General features: G+C 37.5%; 1 protein-coding gene and 1 long non-coding RNA gene across 8 annotated transcripts in view; one reads left to right on the top strand and one right to left on the bottom strand.

Moving 5' to 3' along the window:
- The first annotated feature begins 401 nt into the window (after positions 1–401).
- LOC102918269 (sulfotransferase 1E1) overlaps positions 402–20097 on the top strand; it is a 28938-nt gene continuing 9242 nt past the window's right edge. Inside the window, exons 1-3 of one of the 7 annotated variants that reach the window (XM_076546558.1) lie at positions 402–553; positions 14565–14638; positions 17079–17236. In XM_076546558.1, coding sequence (XP_076402673.1) covers positions 17089–17236 — 148 coding nt within the window. In that variant the 5' untranslated portion in view covers positions 402–553; positions 14565–14638; positions 17079–17088. Of the gene's footprint in view, positions 554–6908; positions 6932–10307; positions 10502–14564; positions 14639–17075; positions 17237–20097 lie in introns of those variants that run through there. The other 6 variants (XM_076546556.1, XM_076546557.1, XM_042257575.2 and 3 more) reach the window with 6 other exon arrangements.
- Positions 13189–14304, bottom strand: LOC121820935 (uncharacterized). The gene is made up of 3 exons (XR_006061571.2): positions 14211–14304; positions 13404–13461; positions 13189–13306 (listed from the first exon to the last, which is right to left on the bottom strand). It is a non-coding gene; the product is annotated as an uncharacterized LOC121820935 (long non-coding RNA).

The following is a 20097-nucleotide window of genomic DNA, read 5'->3' as shown; positions in this document are numbered from 1 at the left end:
CTGACATCATTCCCTGCTGACCTTGCCTGTGGTTTTGAACCCTGATATCTTCCTGGGCCTCCTGGCTTATGTTACTTTGGCTACAGGAATAATCCCTGTTAGGGAAGGTTGGAAGTCTGGAGCTCCATTCCAAAGTTCTAAAAGGTTAAAGAGTCAGCCATTATAGCAGTGAGGCTTGAAAGTACAACAAGCTAATGTGGTGATATTTTATTTGTGCTGAAATGTGATATTTTATTTGTATGTTAATAAATAAATTTGCCAGGAGATCAGAGGTCAAAGAGAGCCATAAACAGAAGTCAGGTGGTGGTAGCACATGCCCTTAATCTGATCACATGGCAGACAGAGTCTCTGTGTAGTCAAGGACACAGCCAAGTGTGGTGACATAAGCCTTTAATCCCAGTACCAACCATAGAGACCTAGAGGTCTGTATAGACAGGTAGTGACGAGGAAGTCATGTGGCTGGGCTTAGAGCCAATGACAAGACAGCACTGGAAGGCAATAAAAGCACAGGTTAGATGGGAAGAAACTCTCTCTGCGGAAGCTACTGCTGGTGGTAAGCTAAGGCTAGTCATGGCTATTGCCTCTGTATTTGGCTCTGTGTTTCTTATTTAATAAGATTATTTAGAAATTCATCTACAGGTTGTTTGGCTCGAACTGTTTGGGGGGCATTCAGGCAGGGGGATCAAATTCTGTCCCTGGTACATGGGCAGGCTTTTGGGATCCTGGTGACTGTGGTGTGACACCTTGCATAGCCTTGGTGCAGTGGGAAGGGACTTGGACCTGCCTAGGCTCAGTGTGCTGGGCTCTGTTGACTCCCCATGGGAGACCTTAATTTGGGGGATGTGGGGATGTGGGGTGGCTTGGGAGGGAGGTCTGGAGGGTGGGAGGGGGAGGAGGGGAGATTTGTGGGTGGTATGTAGAGTGAGTAGAAAATTTATTAATAAAGAAAAATGAAAAAAAAATTTAAAAAAAAATTGTCTACGTTTGGCTCCCACGTGGCAAGAATTCATTAAACTGTTGGTGGTCTTACAGGCCAGAGGTTACAGGCCTCAGCTCAGCCAGAGTTTATAGGCCCCAGGCCGGGCCAAAGTTACAAGTGGTCTGGCTGCCCTCAGCTGGAGCTACTTGTGGCCAGATCATCAACTCTCGTGCCTGGAGCTTAAAGGAGCCAGAGCTACAAGCGATTTGAAAGACATGATAAGATAGTTCTCTGTTAGTATTATAAGTTAGGATAAAAAGTGAATCAGGTGCATTTTGGGCTTATCAAAATAGGATAGATAATGGAATATTTTCTCTGAGTTTGTCAAATGCAAATAGATCAGACATTGTTGAGGTATTTATTGCTTGTATATATTGTATATAGTTATTGTACTTATTATATATAGTTTTTCTTATGTTAGTTATAACTTTTTTCTTTTTATTAGAATAAAAAGGGGAAATGTGTTGATATTTTATTTGTGCTGAAATGTGCTGTATTTGGCTCTGTTTCTTATTTAACAAGACTGTTTAGAAATTTGTCTACAAGCTAAAATGAATCCTATCTTCTTTCTCTCCTGAAAAGTAAAAAAGTCTGGGCATGCCAAATAATTAAAAATCCTCAATGTTTGTGGCAACAATAACAAATCTTTCCTTTGGGTATAGACTAAACACCTAGGGATAGAACTGAGCCCAGCAACATATTGTTAAAAGAAATTAGATGTTATAACCTCGGAGTTACCTCCCCCTAAGAACTATGACAGCTACAAAATTTTTAGTTCAGAGAAGTTTTAAGGTATCTTTGGGAAAAGAATTAGAAGCTCTCACTTGACAGAAGATAAGACCATACTAGAGTGATTAAGTCAAAGAGACTAAAAACTATCAAGCAATCCTCCTAAAAAATAAAATAAAATAAAATAACACCCTTGTGGTATCCTAAATCTTCCTCACTCATGCCTGTAAAAACTTATTTTAATCTGGCATGTGTGTATTGAAATCATCTCTCCACCTATATCAGTTGAAATAACTGCTCAGTCCTTGGACAACCAGAGGAGCTACAGTAATAATTCAATCCTAATTGGAGAAGGTAAGGCAGGATATGTAGTGGTCAGCCAAACAGGAATACTTGAAACTTCCCTACTACCCCATCTACCTCCTCCCCAAAGGCCAAACAAAGAGTGCTTACAAAGGACTAATTCGTGTGAAATAAAATATGTTTAATATCTACAGTGATTCAAAGTATTCCTTCATAAGCTCACCTGGCCATGCTGACATTTGGAAAGAGGAAGGACCATTAGCATCTAATGTCTTGCCCATAAAACACAAATAAGAGATTCTAGGTCTATTGGACTACCCAGTAAAGTAGCAGTCACTCACTCCAAGGACCATTAAAAAAACATTTTCCCTTCCCCACAGTAGATCTTACCTTAAACTCTGAGGCCAATCAGATAACTTAATACATAATAAATCCACAGCAAGTCCAATGAGTTCTACAGGATATGGAGACAAAGTTATGCTCCAAAGGATGGTACTATAAGGATTACATGACCTTGGTGACTAGGTCCTCCTTAAACATGGAAAGAATGACCAGCAAAACCATTAGTTCCTCAGTAGAAAGTACCTTATCAGGTATTCCCAAGGATTCATGTATCATTCTGCTGGGAGTCAATAGCTAGATGCATTATCTCTAGAATAAAACATGCTACCTCAAACCAGAAGATTCTACCCAAAGACCCAGAGGCAAACACCTACACTTGTGTGTTGTTCAAATTTTAGATAGTCTTTTAATAATTAAAAAAAAAAACCCAGAGCCAGATATCAGGGTGAAAGTTGAAAGATCAGAGAAGCAGAACAGTCAGCCACTAGTTCTTACCTCTATGAAATTTTCAGCCTAAAGAGAGTGAGTTCCTGTTCCATCACACCTTATATATCTTTCCCTGCCCTGCCATATTACTTCCTGGGACTAAAGGCATGTGTGCTCCCCAAGCAAAGGCATGAAATCTCAAGTGCTGAGATTAAAAGTATGTGCCACCACTGCCTGGCTCTGTTTCTCTTTTATACTGGATCAGTCTCATGTAGCCCAGTGTGGCCCAGACGGATCTCTGCCTCCCAAGTGATATTTTATTTTTTCTTCCATTTTATCCAGAAAGAGGCTTCTGCTAGGACCATTTTATTTTGTTTGTTTTTGTAATTATGTGTATGTGTATGCCTGTGTGAGGGTGTGTTCATATGGGTACAGGTGTCTGTAAAGGCCAGAAGAAAGCATCAGCTCTCTTGGAACTGAAGATATAGGTGGCTACAAGCAATGAACTGAATTCAGGGTTTCTGCAAGGGCAGTACATGCACTAAACAACTGACCCATCTCTCCTATCTCTAGTTTACATTTTAATCAAGGTGGCTGACTTCACCAGATACTAAGTGGCAAAATATTTCCTAAAAACAAGAATCTCTCAGGCCTTCCAATAAGTATGATGAAATTACCCTCATGAAGGCTCTACATTCATGTTTTAAGTATCTCTCACATAATTAAATCATCAACAGTGGACCAAGATCAAGACCTAAGGACCCAAATTAAAGGAATGCTTCTTTAAGACACATCTTTGAGCAAGAGGATGAGTAGCTGGTATAGAAAGAGTAATTTTGAGGTTATTATGAGGCTAAAATGAGAAGCAGAGTAAGATGTAGGACCTGGGGAGATGGCTTAGTTTGTTAACTAACAATTTCACAAGTAGGAGGGCCTGAGTTTGTATCCTCAACATATACATAAAAAGCAAGATTGAGGTTTAAGCAAAAAGTGACATTGTATATATGTTCTTTATTCAGAATGAGAAGGGTATATGTAATTTATGTACATACACATATGCATGTAACAGCAATTAATGAAAGAGCTTATGAACTTGAAAAGAATCAAGGAAAAGTATCTGAAGGGGTTTAGAGTAAGGAAAGGAAAGAGGGAAATGATGTAATTATAATATCAAAAATAAAAAATAAAAATAAATGAATAAATTTATTTTCCAAAACAGTGACTTAGCTAAGATTTAAAAACTTATGAAACATAGAGAGCAAATGAGAATAATTGTACTTAATTATAACTAAGAAATCTAGAACAATGTTCAGATCCCCTGACAAGGCATTAGAATACAATACATTTCCTATTTGCGTTTTCCTGGAGAGACTAAGAAGAAAACAATAGTAGATGATAATTATTTCTCAGCAATGCCTCCCCCAATTCTTTTTTGTGAGTGCTGTTGGTCTCTAAGGCATAAAGGAAGGAAAGGAGAACTATTTGGCAAGCAGGCCTCACCCCTAACCTTGTCCTTTATCAATTAATACTGCTTGGAAAGACTTCAGTTCCTTCACAAGGTCTGCAAATGTTCTCATGGGCAAATATCTAACATTACCCAACTTCAGGTCCTCAGCTTCAGTCAGAGATATTGAGTCCTGATTTGATGCCCGAATAACCTAGTGGGGAGATATCTGCCTTGAAACTGGAAAAAAAAAAACAAACTTGTTCTTTGAAATACAGATACTGGTCTAACAATACCTAAGACAATGAAGTCCAGCAATCAGGAAACAAAATCTGAAAATTATTTGTTTGTAATACACACACAATTATACCTACCTTTCTTATAAATGGCATTTTATTTTACTTATCACAAACTAGTCAGTTTCTGTGGTATACATGGGAGAAGACTGACTACCTTACAAAAGGGAGTTTGCATTAACTAGACTCTTGTTTTACCCAGAAACATAAAATGCAGGAGCAATTCCCAAGGACTTTGGAGTCAGTCTGTTAGTGTCAGAACTGCTCAATAATTCCCAGTGGTTGTGGGATGGGATTGTCTCTAAATATTAACAGACAAGATACTGTAGTAGTTTCTCTTACTTGAATCTGGAGACAAAGCCAATCACAAATTTTTCATGAGATTTGTTCTCTGTTGGATGATTCAGTAACATTTAGCTTCTTTTTCTATTGTAAAGTAGTGTAAAATAATGGTGTAAAGTGAATAACCAAATTAAAACTTAAATACACAGTCATCCTTTGGTGTCCATGGGCAACTGGTTTCAGAACCACCAAAACACATAGATGTTCAAGCTTCTTATGTGGAATGGGCAAACACAGGAATATACCAAGAAATATTTTCTACTGTGGTCCTGCCACAACCTGGGTTCAGATCCAGAGATGGGGAAGGGATGTTGCCGCAAAGAAATGAACTGTCTGGCCACCAGATGACTTTTGCACAAGTGACTAACCCCAGTAGCTCCAGCCATCTTTATACATCAAAAACAAGCAAGGTTTTCCATACTAACAAGCAAGTTTTTCTCATCCTCCAATGTTAATCTTGGGCAAAAACAAATATATCAAATATGTTTTCTCCTAACTTTTACATCAAAACATCTTTAAACCAAAACCCAAACCTAACTTTTTCCTAGTTTGGTCAAATGTAGATCCAGGTACATTCCTGTCATTACAAAACTAAAAGGTGATTGACATAGGCACACATTTTCAAGAACAACAATCCCATTCAAAACACATTTACAGAAATAGGGTGATCTGCCTCTGATTCTGTCAGCACTGAATCAGAACAGCTCCCGGGGTCTGAAGTGACAGGTATAATTTCCAGACAAGAAACCTGGAAAGTATCAGCTCCCAAAAGATTTTAGGGGAAAATATTTGAGAAAAAATTGTGTTTCTAGAAATGATCACATCTATCCCATGCATGATGACAAAAGGACACCAAAACCTCCAAAAGAATCATCAATATTACAAGGGAGAAGAGAGTATGCAGGCCACAGGGTCCCAGCAGTATTCTGTGCTGTCCCAAAGCCCACTGGTCCTTGCTGAGTGAGACAGTCCCTAGGGGCTTTTGCCTCATCTGGAGACCTGTTGGACAAGCATGCAGATACTGGTCCAAAACGAGGCCACATGCCTTCCAACAGAGGGAGCATGGTTTATCCCAATGCTTCAAGTTGGTCTTCTAGTCCCTAGATCTGTGACAATAAATTTGTTTTATTAAGCCTCCTGATATACAATCATGCAAGGTTGGTTTAGTTTGTAGCACAGTATTGGGTTATTAGATGAAAACTGTTCTCAGGAAAGACTACTTTGCATGAGGTGCTTTAGCTCAATTTTCTTTTTTTAACTTGTTATTGTTGTAGAGTAGTAACACACAAATTTGTTCCAACCATTTTCAGAGTGAACTCAAGACATTTTCAAAATGTCATAAACTTCAAAAAACCAAAAGTAAATACTTTGTACACTGAGCACAAAAATGAATCTCACATGGATGGAGTAATGTGTGGGCAAGCTAGTGTAGCTTCCCATACCTGGAGACATCTAGTGTCTCTCTAGCATTCCTTGTTGAAGCATACACTGTTACAGAGAGTATCATTAGGCCTGCAATGGTACTGTTAGTACTGAAATAGACAGATTTCACTTTATCATTTTACCCAAAGAGTATACTATAATTATTACTTATGTAGCATTCACATTATGTTATGAACTATAGACAATCAAAAGATTATTTAAACTAATGTATAGAAAGTTATTGGGAGCCTTTTTCTTGCTCTTGGTAGTGTTTATTGCCTCAGCATTTAAAGGCTCTCTAAATGGTCTTATTAAATAAAAAAAAACATGGAGCCAGATATAGGGGTGAAAACCTTACAGATCAGGGAAATAGGGAAAACCATAGCTAACCTTACCTCACCAATTCTGCAGTTTCTGAATGCAAACGACTTGCTGTCTACCCATGCCTATATGCTTTGCTATTCTGCCATCTGATTTGCTTTCTCTGTCGAGCTACATCACTTCCTCTTCCTGCCCAGTTCTGTCACTTCTTATCTGTCTGTACAGACCTCCATACCTCCATGGCTAACTAGTGTTGGAATTTAAGGCATGTGCCACCACACCTGGCCTCTATGTCTACCTAGTGGCTGTTCTGTTGTCTGACTCCAGGTAAGTTTATTTGGGTGCACAATATATTGGGGACACAATGTCACCACAGTTGTTGGGCAAGTTTAATACCTTCACTTCTTGCTAATCATGGATGTATGACACTAATTTTATTAGGTTAGAACTTTAATGTATCTTTTGGGAATCCATTACAACTTATTTCAGGCAAAGACAAATCCTATAAATTAATAATTATTGTTTGTTGTTTATCTTTGCCTCTGCTTTTATGGTCACAGACTAAAATTAACTTTGAAGTTAAAGAAGCTTAATCATTGATTGGTTGAAAATAAAAAGGGATTTGCATAGTGGCAGTATAAGTTTGCACTCCCACCAGTAAGGGTAAAATGTTCCCATTGTTCCACATCCTCACCAGCATGAGCTCTCACTTGTGTTATTGATCTTAGCCATTCTGACAGGTATAAGATGGAATCTCAAAGTAGTTTTTATTTGCATTTTCCTGATGACTAAGATGTTGAGCATTTCTTTTAGTGTTTCTCAGCCATTTGAGATTCCTTTATTGAGAATTCTCTGTTTAGAATTATACCACATATTTTAATTGGATTACGTGGTGTTTTATTGTCTAATTTCTTGAATTCTTGATATATTTTGGTGGTTCCTCAGAAAATTGGGAATTGATCTACCTCAAGACCCAGCAAACCCACTCTTGGGCACATACCCAAAAGATGCTGTATCCTACCAAACTGATACTCAACTATGTTCATTGTGGTTTTATTCAAAATAGTCAGAAACTGGAAACAAGCTAGATGTCCAACTGAAGAATGAATATGGAAAATGTGGTACATTTACACAATTGAATATTACTCAGCTATTAAAAAACATGGTATCATGAAATTTGCAGACAAATGAATAGAACTAGAAAAAATTCCCAAATGAGGTACCCCAGATCCAGAAAGACAAATATATGTATTCATTTAACAATGGATATTAGCTATTAAGCAAATGATAATCAAACTACAACCCACAGACCCAGAAAGCTTAGGTAAAGAGAAGGGTTTTAGGTGGGCACAAATGGACCTTCCTGGGAAGGGAAATAGAATATAAATTGTGGGTAGATTGGGGTGGGTGGGGATAGGAGCAGGCAGAATCTAGTGTTGGGGGAAGAGATGAGGGAGAGACTGTAGGGAAGACAGCTGAAATTGGGGAGGAAGAGTTGGGGAAGTGGTATGGAAACCTAGTGCAGTGGAAACTCCCTAGACTCTATGAGGGTGACTATAGCACAGATCCTAATTGGTCTTAAAAATAAAAACCTGGAGCCAGATTTAGGGTAAATGCTGAAAGATCAGAGAGACAAAGGAGCAAGCCACAGCCACCTCTGATCTTGCCAGCTCCTCAGCCTGAAAGGTGGTGGCCCAAGCTCCTTTCTCAGCCCACCTTATATTCCTCTCTCTGCCCAGCCATATCACTCCCTGTTTCCTCTTCCCTAGTACTGTGATTAAAGGTGTGTGCCTGCCAAGTACTGGGATCAAAGGCATGAGATCCTAAGTGCTGGGATGAAAAGTGTGTGCCACCACTGTCTGGCTTCTATGGTTAACTAGTGGCTAGCTCTACACTCTGATGTCCAGGCAAGCTTTATTTGTTAGAGCACAATCAAAATATCACCACAAGTGACCCTATTGAAGGACTCCTAGTAATTGAGAATATGTAGTCTGAACTGGTCATTTTTTTTAAATCCAGGCAAGGCTTCCAGTGGTAGGAATGGGTTGCATTCAGTTGTGTTGTTGGCTGCTGAGGTCCCTTGGAGACCTCTAAACAACCCAGGTTGATACTAGGACAGAAGGTTGTTTCCTCAAAAGTGATAGTGGGGGTACCATAGCTGAAGATACTCATTCAACTCATTGAATGTGGTGAGGTTGAGCTGGTACTTGCATGGAGCTTTTGCCCCCATTTTCTAGTCTCTTTGGCATGTTAAGGTACTCTACAGGCTACCAAAAGAGAAACCTGGACATAAGTCAAGCCACAAAAACCTCTACCTACAATCTATTCTTCAGGGGACATCTTACATCTTCTAAGATGTACAAGGGAAATGGTAGCACAGAATCTGTAGGAGTGGCCAACCCATGTTTAGTTTAACTTAAGGCCACTCCATGAGAGGAAACCCATGCTTTATACTGCCTAGATGTCTAGGAACTAGAAGCTGGATGGCCCAGGGACCTAGGGTAGAACCAAACACAACTGAAAAAGAGGAATCAATAATATGATTCCTAATGATATTCATTTCCATGTCCAGGTCTCATCAAAGAGTCTTCCTCTGAAAGTAGGTGGGAGTGGGTGGGTATTTTTGTGGGACTCTTAAAAGTGGGATCAAGTGAATCTCTAATCTTTTGTCTGCTCTTTGGACTCTTCCTCTTTATTGGGTTGCCTTGTTCAGCCTTGATATGAGAATTGTTGCCTTGTCTTCTTGTATCTTGTTTTGTCTTGTTTGGCTGTAGTGTCTTGGAGGTCTGCTCTTTTCTGTAAAGGAAATGGAGAGAGAATGGACCTGGGGGAGAGAGAGAGAGAGATGAGTATTCTGGAAGGAGTGGAGAGAGGGGAAACTGTGGTCAGGATGTACTGTATGAGACAAGGATCTATTTTCAATAAAAATTTTTAAATAAATTAATGAGGAAATCACTTTCTAAATGATGGTTAAAATAACAGAAAACAGGGTTCCTCTAAATAGAAATCATGGAAAAGATGTATCATTATAGAGAATCAAAATTTATATTAGGTAATTACAAGGTTTCAGATCTTCAAAGTGAGCCCCAGACCCTAGGCATTGTAGGATCTAATATTTGGAGAATAATTAGAATGTGGAAATTATACCTGAGTCTCAATTCTTGGAGATAGATATGTTTAAAGGGATTAGAATTATACTACAGTTTTGTCTTACTGCCTTTGGAATTGGCTGAAATTTGGCTACGTGATCTCAAGAGAGTTAGAATTGGTGGGAGCCAAGACTTTCCCTGAGCCCCAGATACATGGAGGTATGGAGAAGGAACTTAGTTCCTTGTTAATAACCAAGGCATGCTTGTCATGGCCAGTAATGGCCTCGGGCCAGGGCCTTGGGGGAGCTTCAGTTTGGGATCTTAAGATCTAGGACACATATCCCCCAATGGCTATGGTTATCAGTCCCAAGGCCACTGTGTAATCAGTCTATGACACATTTGAGATACTCTGTGTTTCCTTTGTGCTACATTTATTGATTAGTTTTCTGTTGACTTCAACTCATTATCATTATACAGTGGATTTCTGCTAACTCTGTTTCATTTTTTCTTCTGCAAGCTGTATATAAAATGCCATGTTGCTTAATAAGATTGCTTGGCATAAGACATAGCTTGTGCAAGAGTCCCCAACCCCAATTTTTCTGTCTTAATATTTTCTGATCCCTTCGTCCTTCTTCTCAGATACTTGTCATTGATGGTATTGGTCCAGGTCAGGGTGTGGGAGTTGTGTTGTAGATATATCCATTGGGACTTTGGCCCACATCTCTGTACTTTGATTGGTTTTGGCTTTCTGTAATGATCTTCATCAGTTGCAAAGTTGCCTTGATGAAGGTGAGGACTACGCTTCTCTGTGAGTATAAGAACAAATGTTTAGAGAATAGCTAGGAATTGAACTTGTTTAGTAGAGTGGTTGTTTTAAGTTCTCCTCCAAGATCCATAGCTTCACTAGCCCTGGGTAGTGTCCAATACCAGGCATGTCTCTATTTCACTCTCTTAGAGTTATCATACAATTCTGGTGGTAGTTGTGATTCACAGGTGTCATGATTGTTAGTTGATTTTTCTCCTTTGTAATTTTGTATAGCAACTTCTGATACCATGAAAGCTAGTCCTGGGGGGAAGGCATTCAAGTCAATTCACACTCAGGGGGCTGTGGGCTTTGTGTTTGAAATGTATGGTAAGTTCAGGAACAGGGATTTACCTTCCACTTCCCAAGGACAATCAAGGCAACAGCCACAGTTTGTAAGGTTTGGGAGTTTGTTGCCCAACCCTGACCAACAACTCAAGAGAGGGCTTCTCATGTCTAGTTTTGTTAGGTGGCTTTGGTTCTTGTAGGGAGCATCATCAGCCCAGATGTGACAATTTCATTTAACTATATATGTATATTTGTACATAGGCTTAGATGTATATTTACAAAGATAAATAGTTATTAGGATGGTTCCTCATCTCTTTTTCAAATCCTTACTGTTATTTTACCCTCCTTTCTCCTTCTGTATTTCTCAGCACTGGAAATTCTTAACAACCATTTACTAGGAGTAAGGAGTGAAGTGATATTTTATAGTACTTTGTGCATTTTTTGATATTAAGACTGTAATGAGATTGACTGATATCCTAATATCACTAGACAAAGTTATAAAAGAAAAAGCTAGTTGATTAAAGTCAAGGATCAAGTATAATGACCAAGAGTTTCTCTTTGTACCCAAGGTCTAAATAAAATCCTTTAGTTATAGGACGGACATTGCTAATGTTCAAACATACTGTCTACTTTCTGCTCAAATTTTTTCCTCGCTCATGTCTCGCCATTAAGTTGAAGAATTAGAAAAAAATAAGTATTTGCTTCAAATGAAGAAAGGAACTTTGAAACAAATATGGTATTTTGAAACAACTAGCTGCCAACTAAAGGAAAATATTTTCTGAGCATTTTATCTGACTTTGGAGGGTATAAATATTCTAATATTGGCCACTCCAGGGTTCTAGTGCTCAGGTGGGACTGTGAGTCGCAAGGGGATGCCCCAGACAACCACAGAATCATGAAAGGACAGAGTCACTCATAGGACTGTTGGCATTGTCCTTCCCCTCACACCCTCAATTCACCATCAAGGTTCAATAGCACTTACAGCTGAAAGACCTATAAGGATGTGATTTATCAAGGAATTTCTAGGAAAAACCTAAAAGCAACAGAGGAAACCAAGACAGGGAAACGAGAGAAACTTGAACCATCTTGTGTTTCTTTGATAGAAAAATAAAATTAAAAAAATATAGCCTAATCAGCATGAGCTAATATCTAGCAATCAGACAATATAAAATACAGATCAGAATGTAGATCAACTGGAACTTTTATTCATAACTGACTGTAATCTGTGATGGTGCAAATCTATTTTCAACATGGTTTGTCAATTTCTCATACATGTGAACTATGTAATAATATAGTTCAAATTTAATACACAGAGATGGTAACACAAATCTAACAAAAACTGTTTCCATAAAATCTTGAGCATGGGTGTTTATAGATGGTTTCTTTTCCAAAAAAAATGGACAGTATGCTATACCCACAGAATATTGTTTAGTAATAAAAAGGAGTCATCCAGCCACCAAAAAACAAGAAGCAGTTTGAATTAGTTGAAGAAGCCTATATTGGAAAGTTACCCACTCTTTGACTCCAGCTAAAGAACATTTTGAATCAAGTAAATCTACAGGGAGTGTAAGGACCACTGGTTGCTAGGCACTTAGGAAAGGCGCAGCAGACTTTGTGGATTGAGGGAAAGGAAGTTTTGAAATGCTGAAAGTGTTATGGGAGCTTCTATAATAGTGGATTATGACATTATTCAATCATTATTGTCTATGGAATTTAAAGTATATTGCAAATTTTAGTTAAAAGTAATACACAATATTTGCTCTTTTGTACTACACTCTCACAATATGCCAAAGGCAAGGAGGAAACCATGTAAGAGCTATGTGAACCCTTGCCCCTTTATCTGCTCAGTATGTTGAATTAGTATGCAAAATATTCTCATACCCCTAATAATAATATCATTTGTAAAGCAAATTCTAAGATCCTTAAATGAGAAATTTCTATGACAGAAAAAAAAAAAGGAAAAGCTCACTAGTCACAAATAAGAAGAAATGATGGTCTTGGGAACATTTTCTGCACTGATTCAAGCCTGCCTTACAGTTTCATTCAGTATTTTGGAATATAATATGAGAAAGACATCTGAAAAATTCTAGGGATAAAGACAAAAATTAAAAATAATAGTATTTTTTCTAAGATATTTTTCTTGTTTAAAGGTACACAGGAGAAAAGTTCAGAATTGATTCAAACATTGTGTACTCTTCTTGTATCCATCATTCATTGATAAGCATGAAGTTTTAAGGCTACTTTTACTATTGGTTTACTGATTTAATTTCAGGAGGTTAAGTTTTTCAGAAACTACTGTACTTACTGCATAGATAATAAATAATAAGATTATTTACTTATAGACTGTTTAGGATTGCTCCCATCAACTTTTATAAAAGAAATCAGGAACTTTCATTCAAGAATTACTTACCCAATGCTTATTCTCCTGGATCCAGGGCAGTATCTAATTAAAGAGTATGACCTTGCTTTTGAGTTAGGTGTGGTTTAATAATGAAGCTTGATTGTAACATAGTTGAGCGGATCCTAGATAAAAGTAAATGTACGACTTGAAGTCATTTGAGAGATACCTAAGTTTTAATGTCTCTCAAAAGAGGACAACTTAATTTGAAAACACATTTACCTTGCAGTATTGATGGAGCTGAAGTGGTAGGAACAATTTACAATCTCCTTCCCTAGACCTAAAGCAGATACACACAAAGATGAAGCACTATTGGAGCCCACAGCCCTGGGGACATGTTTTTCCTGCTTAATTACAGCAATGACAGTGACTTTTGTCTGGAACCTAAGTGCTATACACCTTGGATTTGGAAGAGAGTGGACTAGGGTTTCCCCAAAAGTTACCCAAAAGGGAGTGTTGTTTATTAAATTTATTTTTTTCTAGAATTGTATATATTCTTCTATATTATAGGCTGTTTTAGAATTACAGGCAACACTTGTTTTCTGAGATTTTAATGTAGGTACAACATTCCTCCATCCCTTTCCTCCCTAGAAACACTCCTGTATATACCTACCCCTTTCAAATTCATGGCCTCTAATTGCTATTACATAGATACATGTATATCTATAAACACACACACACTCACACACACACACACGTTTATTATATATATATATTCCCAACATAATCTTTCAGTATGTATAATGTTGTTTTTATGTATGTTTTCAGGGCTGTCCATTACGCATTGGTCCACCAATTGGCATGCTCTTCCCTATGGGGGCACTGCCTCTTCTGCTTCCAGAATCTTAAGTTGTATAGGCAACAGTTTCAAAAAGAATGTACTTCCTCATTGTCTTGTTAGGACATGGTTAAGTTCTACAATGCTTTCTATTGCTGGTCTCTTGATCCACAGTCATGACTATTTATGTTCCTCCTTGTTAGCTTTTTCTTATTACTTATTTAAGCTGTTGTTTACAATAACCGCTTTACCTTTATTGTTTATTCAGCAGCAAGTAAAAGATTTTCTCACTTCACACTTTCTCCTGTTTTCCTCCAGGCCTCCTCTCATCTCCTTGTTCACTTCTTCTCACTCCTGTATAAATGGGCAATTTAATGAAAGATATAATTAGGATAATTTAAGATTTACATATGGGGGCAGCAGTAGAGGCCATCTGAGTGAATGAACCTTACCAGATGATTAAATACCACTGTAGGTATTTCTCTCAATCCATTGCATTGTAGCCCAGCCCTACAATTTAGTCTCTGCCTGCTTCTCTGGCTGTTAGAACAAAAGCTCACAAGAAACCTTCCAAGTGTACAAACAGTTCTCATTTTTTTTTTCAGCTTAAAACTTGTGCTGCCATTTGAAGAGAACTAAACCAGATCATTTCATTTCTTTCACGGGATCATCTGGACAGGTTGTACTTTTTATTTTTGATATTAATAGATTTTAAATATTGAAAATACAAAATTTGTGTCATTTACTAAGTTGTTAAAAATACAGGGGCAATAAAATCTATATTGATACTATGCCTAATTTATAACATGAATAATTTAAAGCCTCTTAAAATTGTTTGTCACAAAAATATTTTTTAGATATGCTTTGATGTTTAAAGATTTTCAAATGAAATTTAAGTATCATATATACCTGGAAAGTACTGACTGCAATTGCCATAAGGATCTTGAAAATATCTTCTTAATTAAACAACTTAGACAATACAGCAAAAGTGTAGGTTTATTGATAAATCGTTCATGTATATTTAATTTGCAGGCTGCTGTTATATTTTGATAGAATTTTTGATTGTGAAAGCTATCCAATCAAAAATATAGTCTAATAACTAGAGTAATAAACCTTTCTCAGAATCTTCTTTGTGTCACAGTGCTGTGGCAGAAATATATACAAAAAGACAGCTTCTACTTTTGGCCACTTAATTCAAATCCAGATGAAAACTGAGAACTTAGCCAAAATCTTCAACACTCTTCATAGTAAGAAGGGATGGCAATCACACAGAGAAGGGCAGCTGGTTGGGAGGTATGAGAAGAAATGCTATCATTTTAGACAGTTCATGCTGCTGTTTCTCTACAACTAGTGCCTATTCCCCTTAGGAAATAATGTTGACAATTTCTGACTGAAATACACATGTTGAGGGAAAACACACATGTAGTGAGTGAGTGAATCTCTGTGTTATAGTTTTAGTCAATGTATGAAAACAAGGAGGGTAGGGAAGAGGCCTTTTAATGGCAATGTTTTATCTAGGAGACCTAGTTAATTACAAAGTGACAGCTTCATGTCAGGCTCCCACTTAGTGGTGGGTTAGCCACTTCCAACTAAAGGCAAACCAGTTCTTAAAAATGTGGCTCAAGCCACAAAATCCAATTCACCCAAATAAGCAAATGAATAAGGTAAGTGTTGACTATTATAGTTCTTTTTAAAAATGGACATTTCTTTCTTGTAAATACCTATTTTCACTAAGCCAGGAGACAATTCTGAAAATAACCTGATGGCTAATTTCTGTTTGGGGAATAGAAATAATATTTTCAAATTGTTAAGTCTAGGTGACTTTTCAAAGTTGCAATTGCAGGGACTGGGATTTTTTTCCCCTTTGGGAAGAATAGACATGACTGATAATATTTTGTGGATTTATAACACATAGAAACTGTTCTCTGAATAACAACAAACCAATGACAAGGGTATCACTTGATGTCTTCCAGTCTGCCATCTAGAGATGTATTGAAATGAATAGCATCTTGGGTGGGTTGTCTTAGAGACATTCAGTGAATAAATGCCAGAAAACACAACAGTGGTTATTAAAGTGAGTAAACAAAGTATTAATTATTAATTTTTCTAGGATCTTTGAATTTATGAAGTGTGTCCTTGGAAATTGTTAACAGCACATGCTTTCCATGGATGAACAATTGTGTTACCATGACATTTACCTTGACCCACTGAGGCATCTCCTAGTACATAGTTTAAAATTTTGACCAGGGAGTGAATGAGAACAATTCTGCTGAGGCTTGTCACTTTGGAGCAAATCATTCATTAAGAAGGTCAATTATTTTTGAGAATGAGAAAGTAAAATCAAGGTCAATGACTCCACAGGGCTTTTCTATAACCTCAGCATTCCCTATTTCAGGCATAAGTTTTGCAGTATCTTAATTTTACTTCCCTTTAAATACATTTATCAAACATTTGAAAGCCTTTCATTCAATGACATATATATATATATATGTATATATATATATACATATATATATATATATGTATATAGTTAGTTAGTTAGTTAGTTAGTAATAGATTTGGGTTAGATACCAGGCAGTACCTTTATAAAGAATGCAGTCCATCTTTATTATTTAATGCAGACACAATGAACTCTCTGCTGAATATGGTTCATTTTAAGACTTCTTAGTCTTTCCATATGCATCATCAATTTTAACAAATTTGAAAATTATTTTTCCATTCATCATATAATCTTATGTTTATATAAATATAGGTATATCCCCTACACTATTATATAGCATTTAAATTATATTCTACACTGTCTTGCATAGTTTTACTGTTTATATTAAAGTTAAATGACTTATGTTTCTAAAAGGAGTAAAAAGTACTTAAACACTAAGAATATATCCATATCCATATCCATATTCTTTTTGCATTTTTAATTGAATGCAGATTCTTTTCTCATACAATATTATCCTGACTATAGTTTCCCCTCCCTGCACTAATATTAAGCAATGCCTCACCCATGTTGCAGGTAAGGAGCAGATATTTAACTGGCTCTTATATACATAGTTATTTTTAATGTGAAAGCATTGCAAAGTATATAAAAACTGTAAAACATCTCTTTTTTCCTCCAGCAGCCACCTTGAGATGGGGACTTCGAGACCTGAGGATTATGAAATCTTTGTTGAGTTCCATGGAGTTCTAATGGATAAACGGTTCACCAAATATTGGGATGATGTTGAAACATTCTTGGCAAGGCCAGATGATATTGTCATTGCTACTTATCCTAAATCTGGTAAGTGTCCTTGCTATGAAAGGATGTTGTTTTGACATATAAAAATTATAAATAAACATACTTTGAATCATCAGTATTAAAATGTTTACCCGACTCAAACTCATTTTTCATATTAAGGACAGTTGTATTAATTTTGGTTTCAAAATAGTAATAAATTGCACATTATCAACTCTATTCCACAATCTCAAAAATTTCCAAGGACACAATTAGTAACACCATTAAGTCACTGATAAGTGGAGATTATCATGCAGTTATCTTATTTAATACAGATAAGTAATTTTGAGACATGCATTGCATAATGAATATTTAAAACTACTGCATTTATATTATAGCTGTGTATGTGGATTATAAATGCTTTCAAAGGTAATCAAAAACTCTTTTTCAGGCAACCACCTCCTTTTCATTGTATATACTCAAAAACTTTAATTTCATTCCATATATTCACAGATGCAATTCCTTTTTTCTGAGGTTATCTCTACTGCTATAAGCAGTTCTAGAGTCTTAAAATTGTATACTTTAAAAGCCAGCAAAGCCCAATCTTGTATTCTTTGTTTGCTTATTAACATTTGACACTTAAAAATGAATCAGTCATCTATTTATGACCATATGATCTTATAATTCCAATATTTAGGAAACACGAGAATCATGACTTTGAGACGAGCCATAGCTACACTGAGGGACTCTGTCTCAATGAAACAGAAACACACACACACACACACACACACACACACACACACACACACACACACACACAATTATATATTTCAAGAGTACAAACTATGAGAGAGACCCACTATGTCTTGGGCAACTCTTCCCTGAAACTGTTCTGTGGTAGTATTCTAATTGTACTGAATGTGATGTGATTTTGATTGTATGTTAATAAATAAAGTTGCCCGGGGGTCAGAGCTATTAGAGCCATAGAAAGAGCATGGCGGTGGTGGCACATGCCTTTAATCCCATAGATCTCTGTGTGTTCAGGGATACAGCCAGCATTGGAGACATATGCCTTTAAGACCTAGAGGGCTGTACATACAGACAGTGACGAGGCAGTCACATGTTTGGGTTTACAACCAATGAGAAGGCAGAATGACTTTGAACCGACTGACACACAAGGAAATAGCTCTCTTTCGGGAAGCTGGGACACCGCAGGAGGAAGGGTGAGATTTTAGCTCTGAGCTCTGACCTCTCAGCTTTCTCTTTTGCATTGGTTCTGTGTTTCTTATTTAATAAGACTGTTGGTTACATCTACACTATTCCTTTATTTCTCTTCTTGGCTCCACTAAATGGCAGCACTGTCATCTGAAGAAAGAGCACAGGGCAATGCTAGTTTCAACCCTTGTTTATAAATATCCACAACTATCCATCAAAATGTTTCACCTGCTCATTCTAGTAGTTACGCCTCACAATTGTCATCTTACTGGGTATCTCATCTTCTTTGCACCCCTGTATTTACTCTCTCAATAGATTTTTTTACAAACACCTATTTATGATATTGCTGTATAACTTTGATACTGCCTAAAATAAATAATTCTTTTTTTCCCACCACTACACAATTCTTAGATGCCCCATGCTGAAAAAGTGGTCTTATGCTGCTGCCTCAGAGGGCTCTTCCCTATCTTATTCAAATGGTGAAATCACGCTGGCAATTATGAAGCCTAAGCTCAATGGTTTTCTCTTCATCAGGGAACTTCATTGTTTATAAGATTCATTTTTTATTTTATGCATATCAGGGTTTTACCTGCATGTATGAATACACGTTTAATGTCCACAGGAAAACAAAGAATAAGATGCTGGTTTCCTTAGAACTGGGGTGATAGATTCTTTGAGCTGCCATGCTTATGTTGGAAGCCAAAAATCAGGTCCTCTGGTTGGGCAACAAGTGCTTTAACCATTGCTCTGGCCTCCTGGGGGACCTTCTCTTTGAACATCCTAGAATCAGGAGCAGTGGCAGCAGCACACAGCATATACGGTTTCTTCATACATCTTGAAGCTTTCTATTCTTATCCACATTACAACATCTTAACAAAGAAAACTGTCTAGATGCCTCCCAAACAGATCAAGCCAATCAACTGTCTCACCTATTCAGAGGGCCTGATCCAGTTGGGGGCCCCTCAGCCTCTGGTTCATAGTTCATGTGTTTCCATTCGTTTGGCTATTTGTCCCCTGTGCTTTATCCAACCTTGGTTTCAACAATTCTCGCTTATATAAACCCTCCTCTTTCTCACTAATTAGACTCACAGCGCTCCACCCGGGGCTTAGCCATGGATGTATGCATCCAGATTCCTCAGTCCTTGGATGGGGTTTCTGGCACAACTATTAGGGTTTTTGGCAATCCCATCACCAGAGTAGGTCAGTCCCAGCTGTCTCTTGGCCATTGCCAGCAGTCTTTTGTGGGGGTATCGTTGTGGATTTCTGTGGGCCTCTTTAGCACTTTGTTTCTTCCTTTTCTCATGTGGTCTTCATTTGCCAAGTACCAGGTCCTGGGCTCGCTGCATGAGATAGCTGTTTGAAACCTGGGACTTATACAGGGACGCTTGGCTCAATCTGGGAGGAGGGGACCGGACCTGCCTGGACTGAGTCTATCAGGTTGATCTCAGTCCTCGGGGGTGGACTTGACCTGGAAGTGGTGGGAATGGGGGTTTGGGTGGGGGGAAGGGGAGGCGGGCAGGAATGGGGAGAACAAGGGAATCTGTGGCTGTTATGTAGAACTAAATAGTATTGTAAAATAAAATAAAGAAAAGAAAAAAATTTAAAAAAAAAGAAAAAAAAGAAATAATCAAATTAAACAGTATGTTAAAACAAACCAAAAAAAGAAATAAAGAAAACTGTACTTTGTTATTACTGATTTTCTTTTTTCTTTT

Source organism: Peromyscus maniculatus, chromosome 10, assembly GCF_049852395.1.
Source record: "Peromyscus maniculatus bairdii isolate BWxNUB_F1_BW_parent chromosome 10, HU_Pman_BW_mat_3.1, whole genome shotgun sequence".
NCBI classification, from domain to species: Eukaryota; Metazoa; Chordata; class Mammalia; order Rodentia; family Cricetidae; genus Peromyscus; species Peromyscus maniculatus.
The sequence above is the reverse complement of the archived record's forward strand: the minus strand, read 5'-3'. Positions and strand labels throughout refer to the sequence as shown.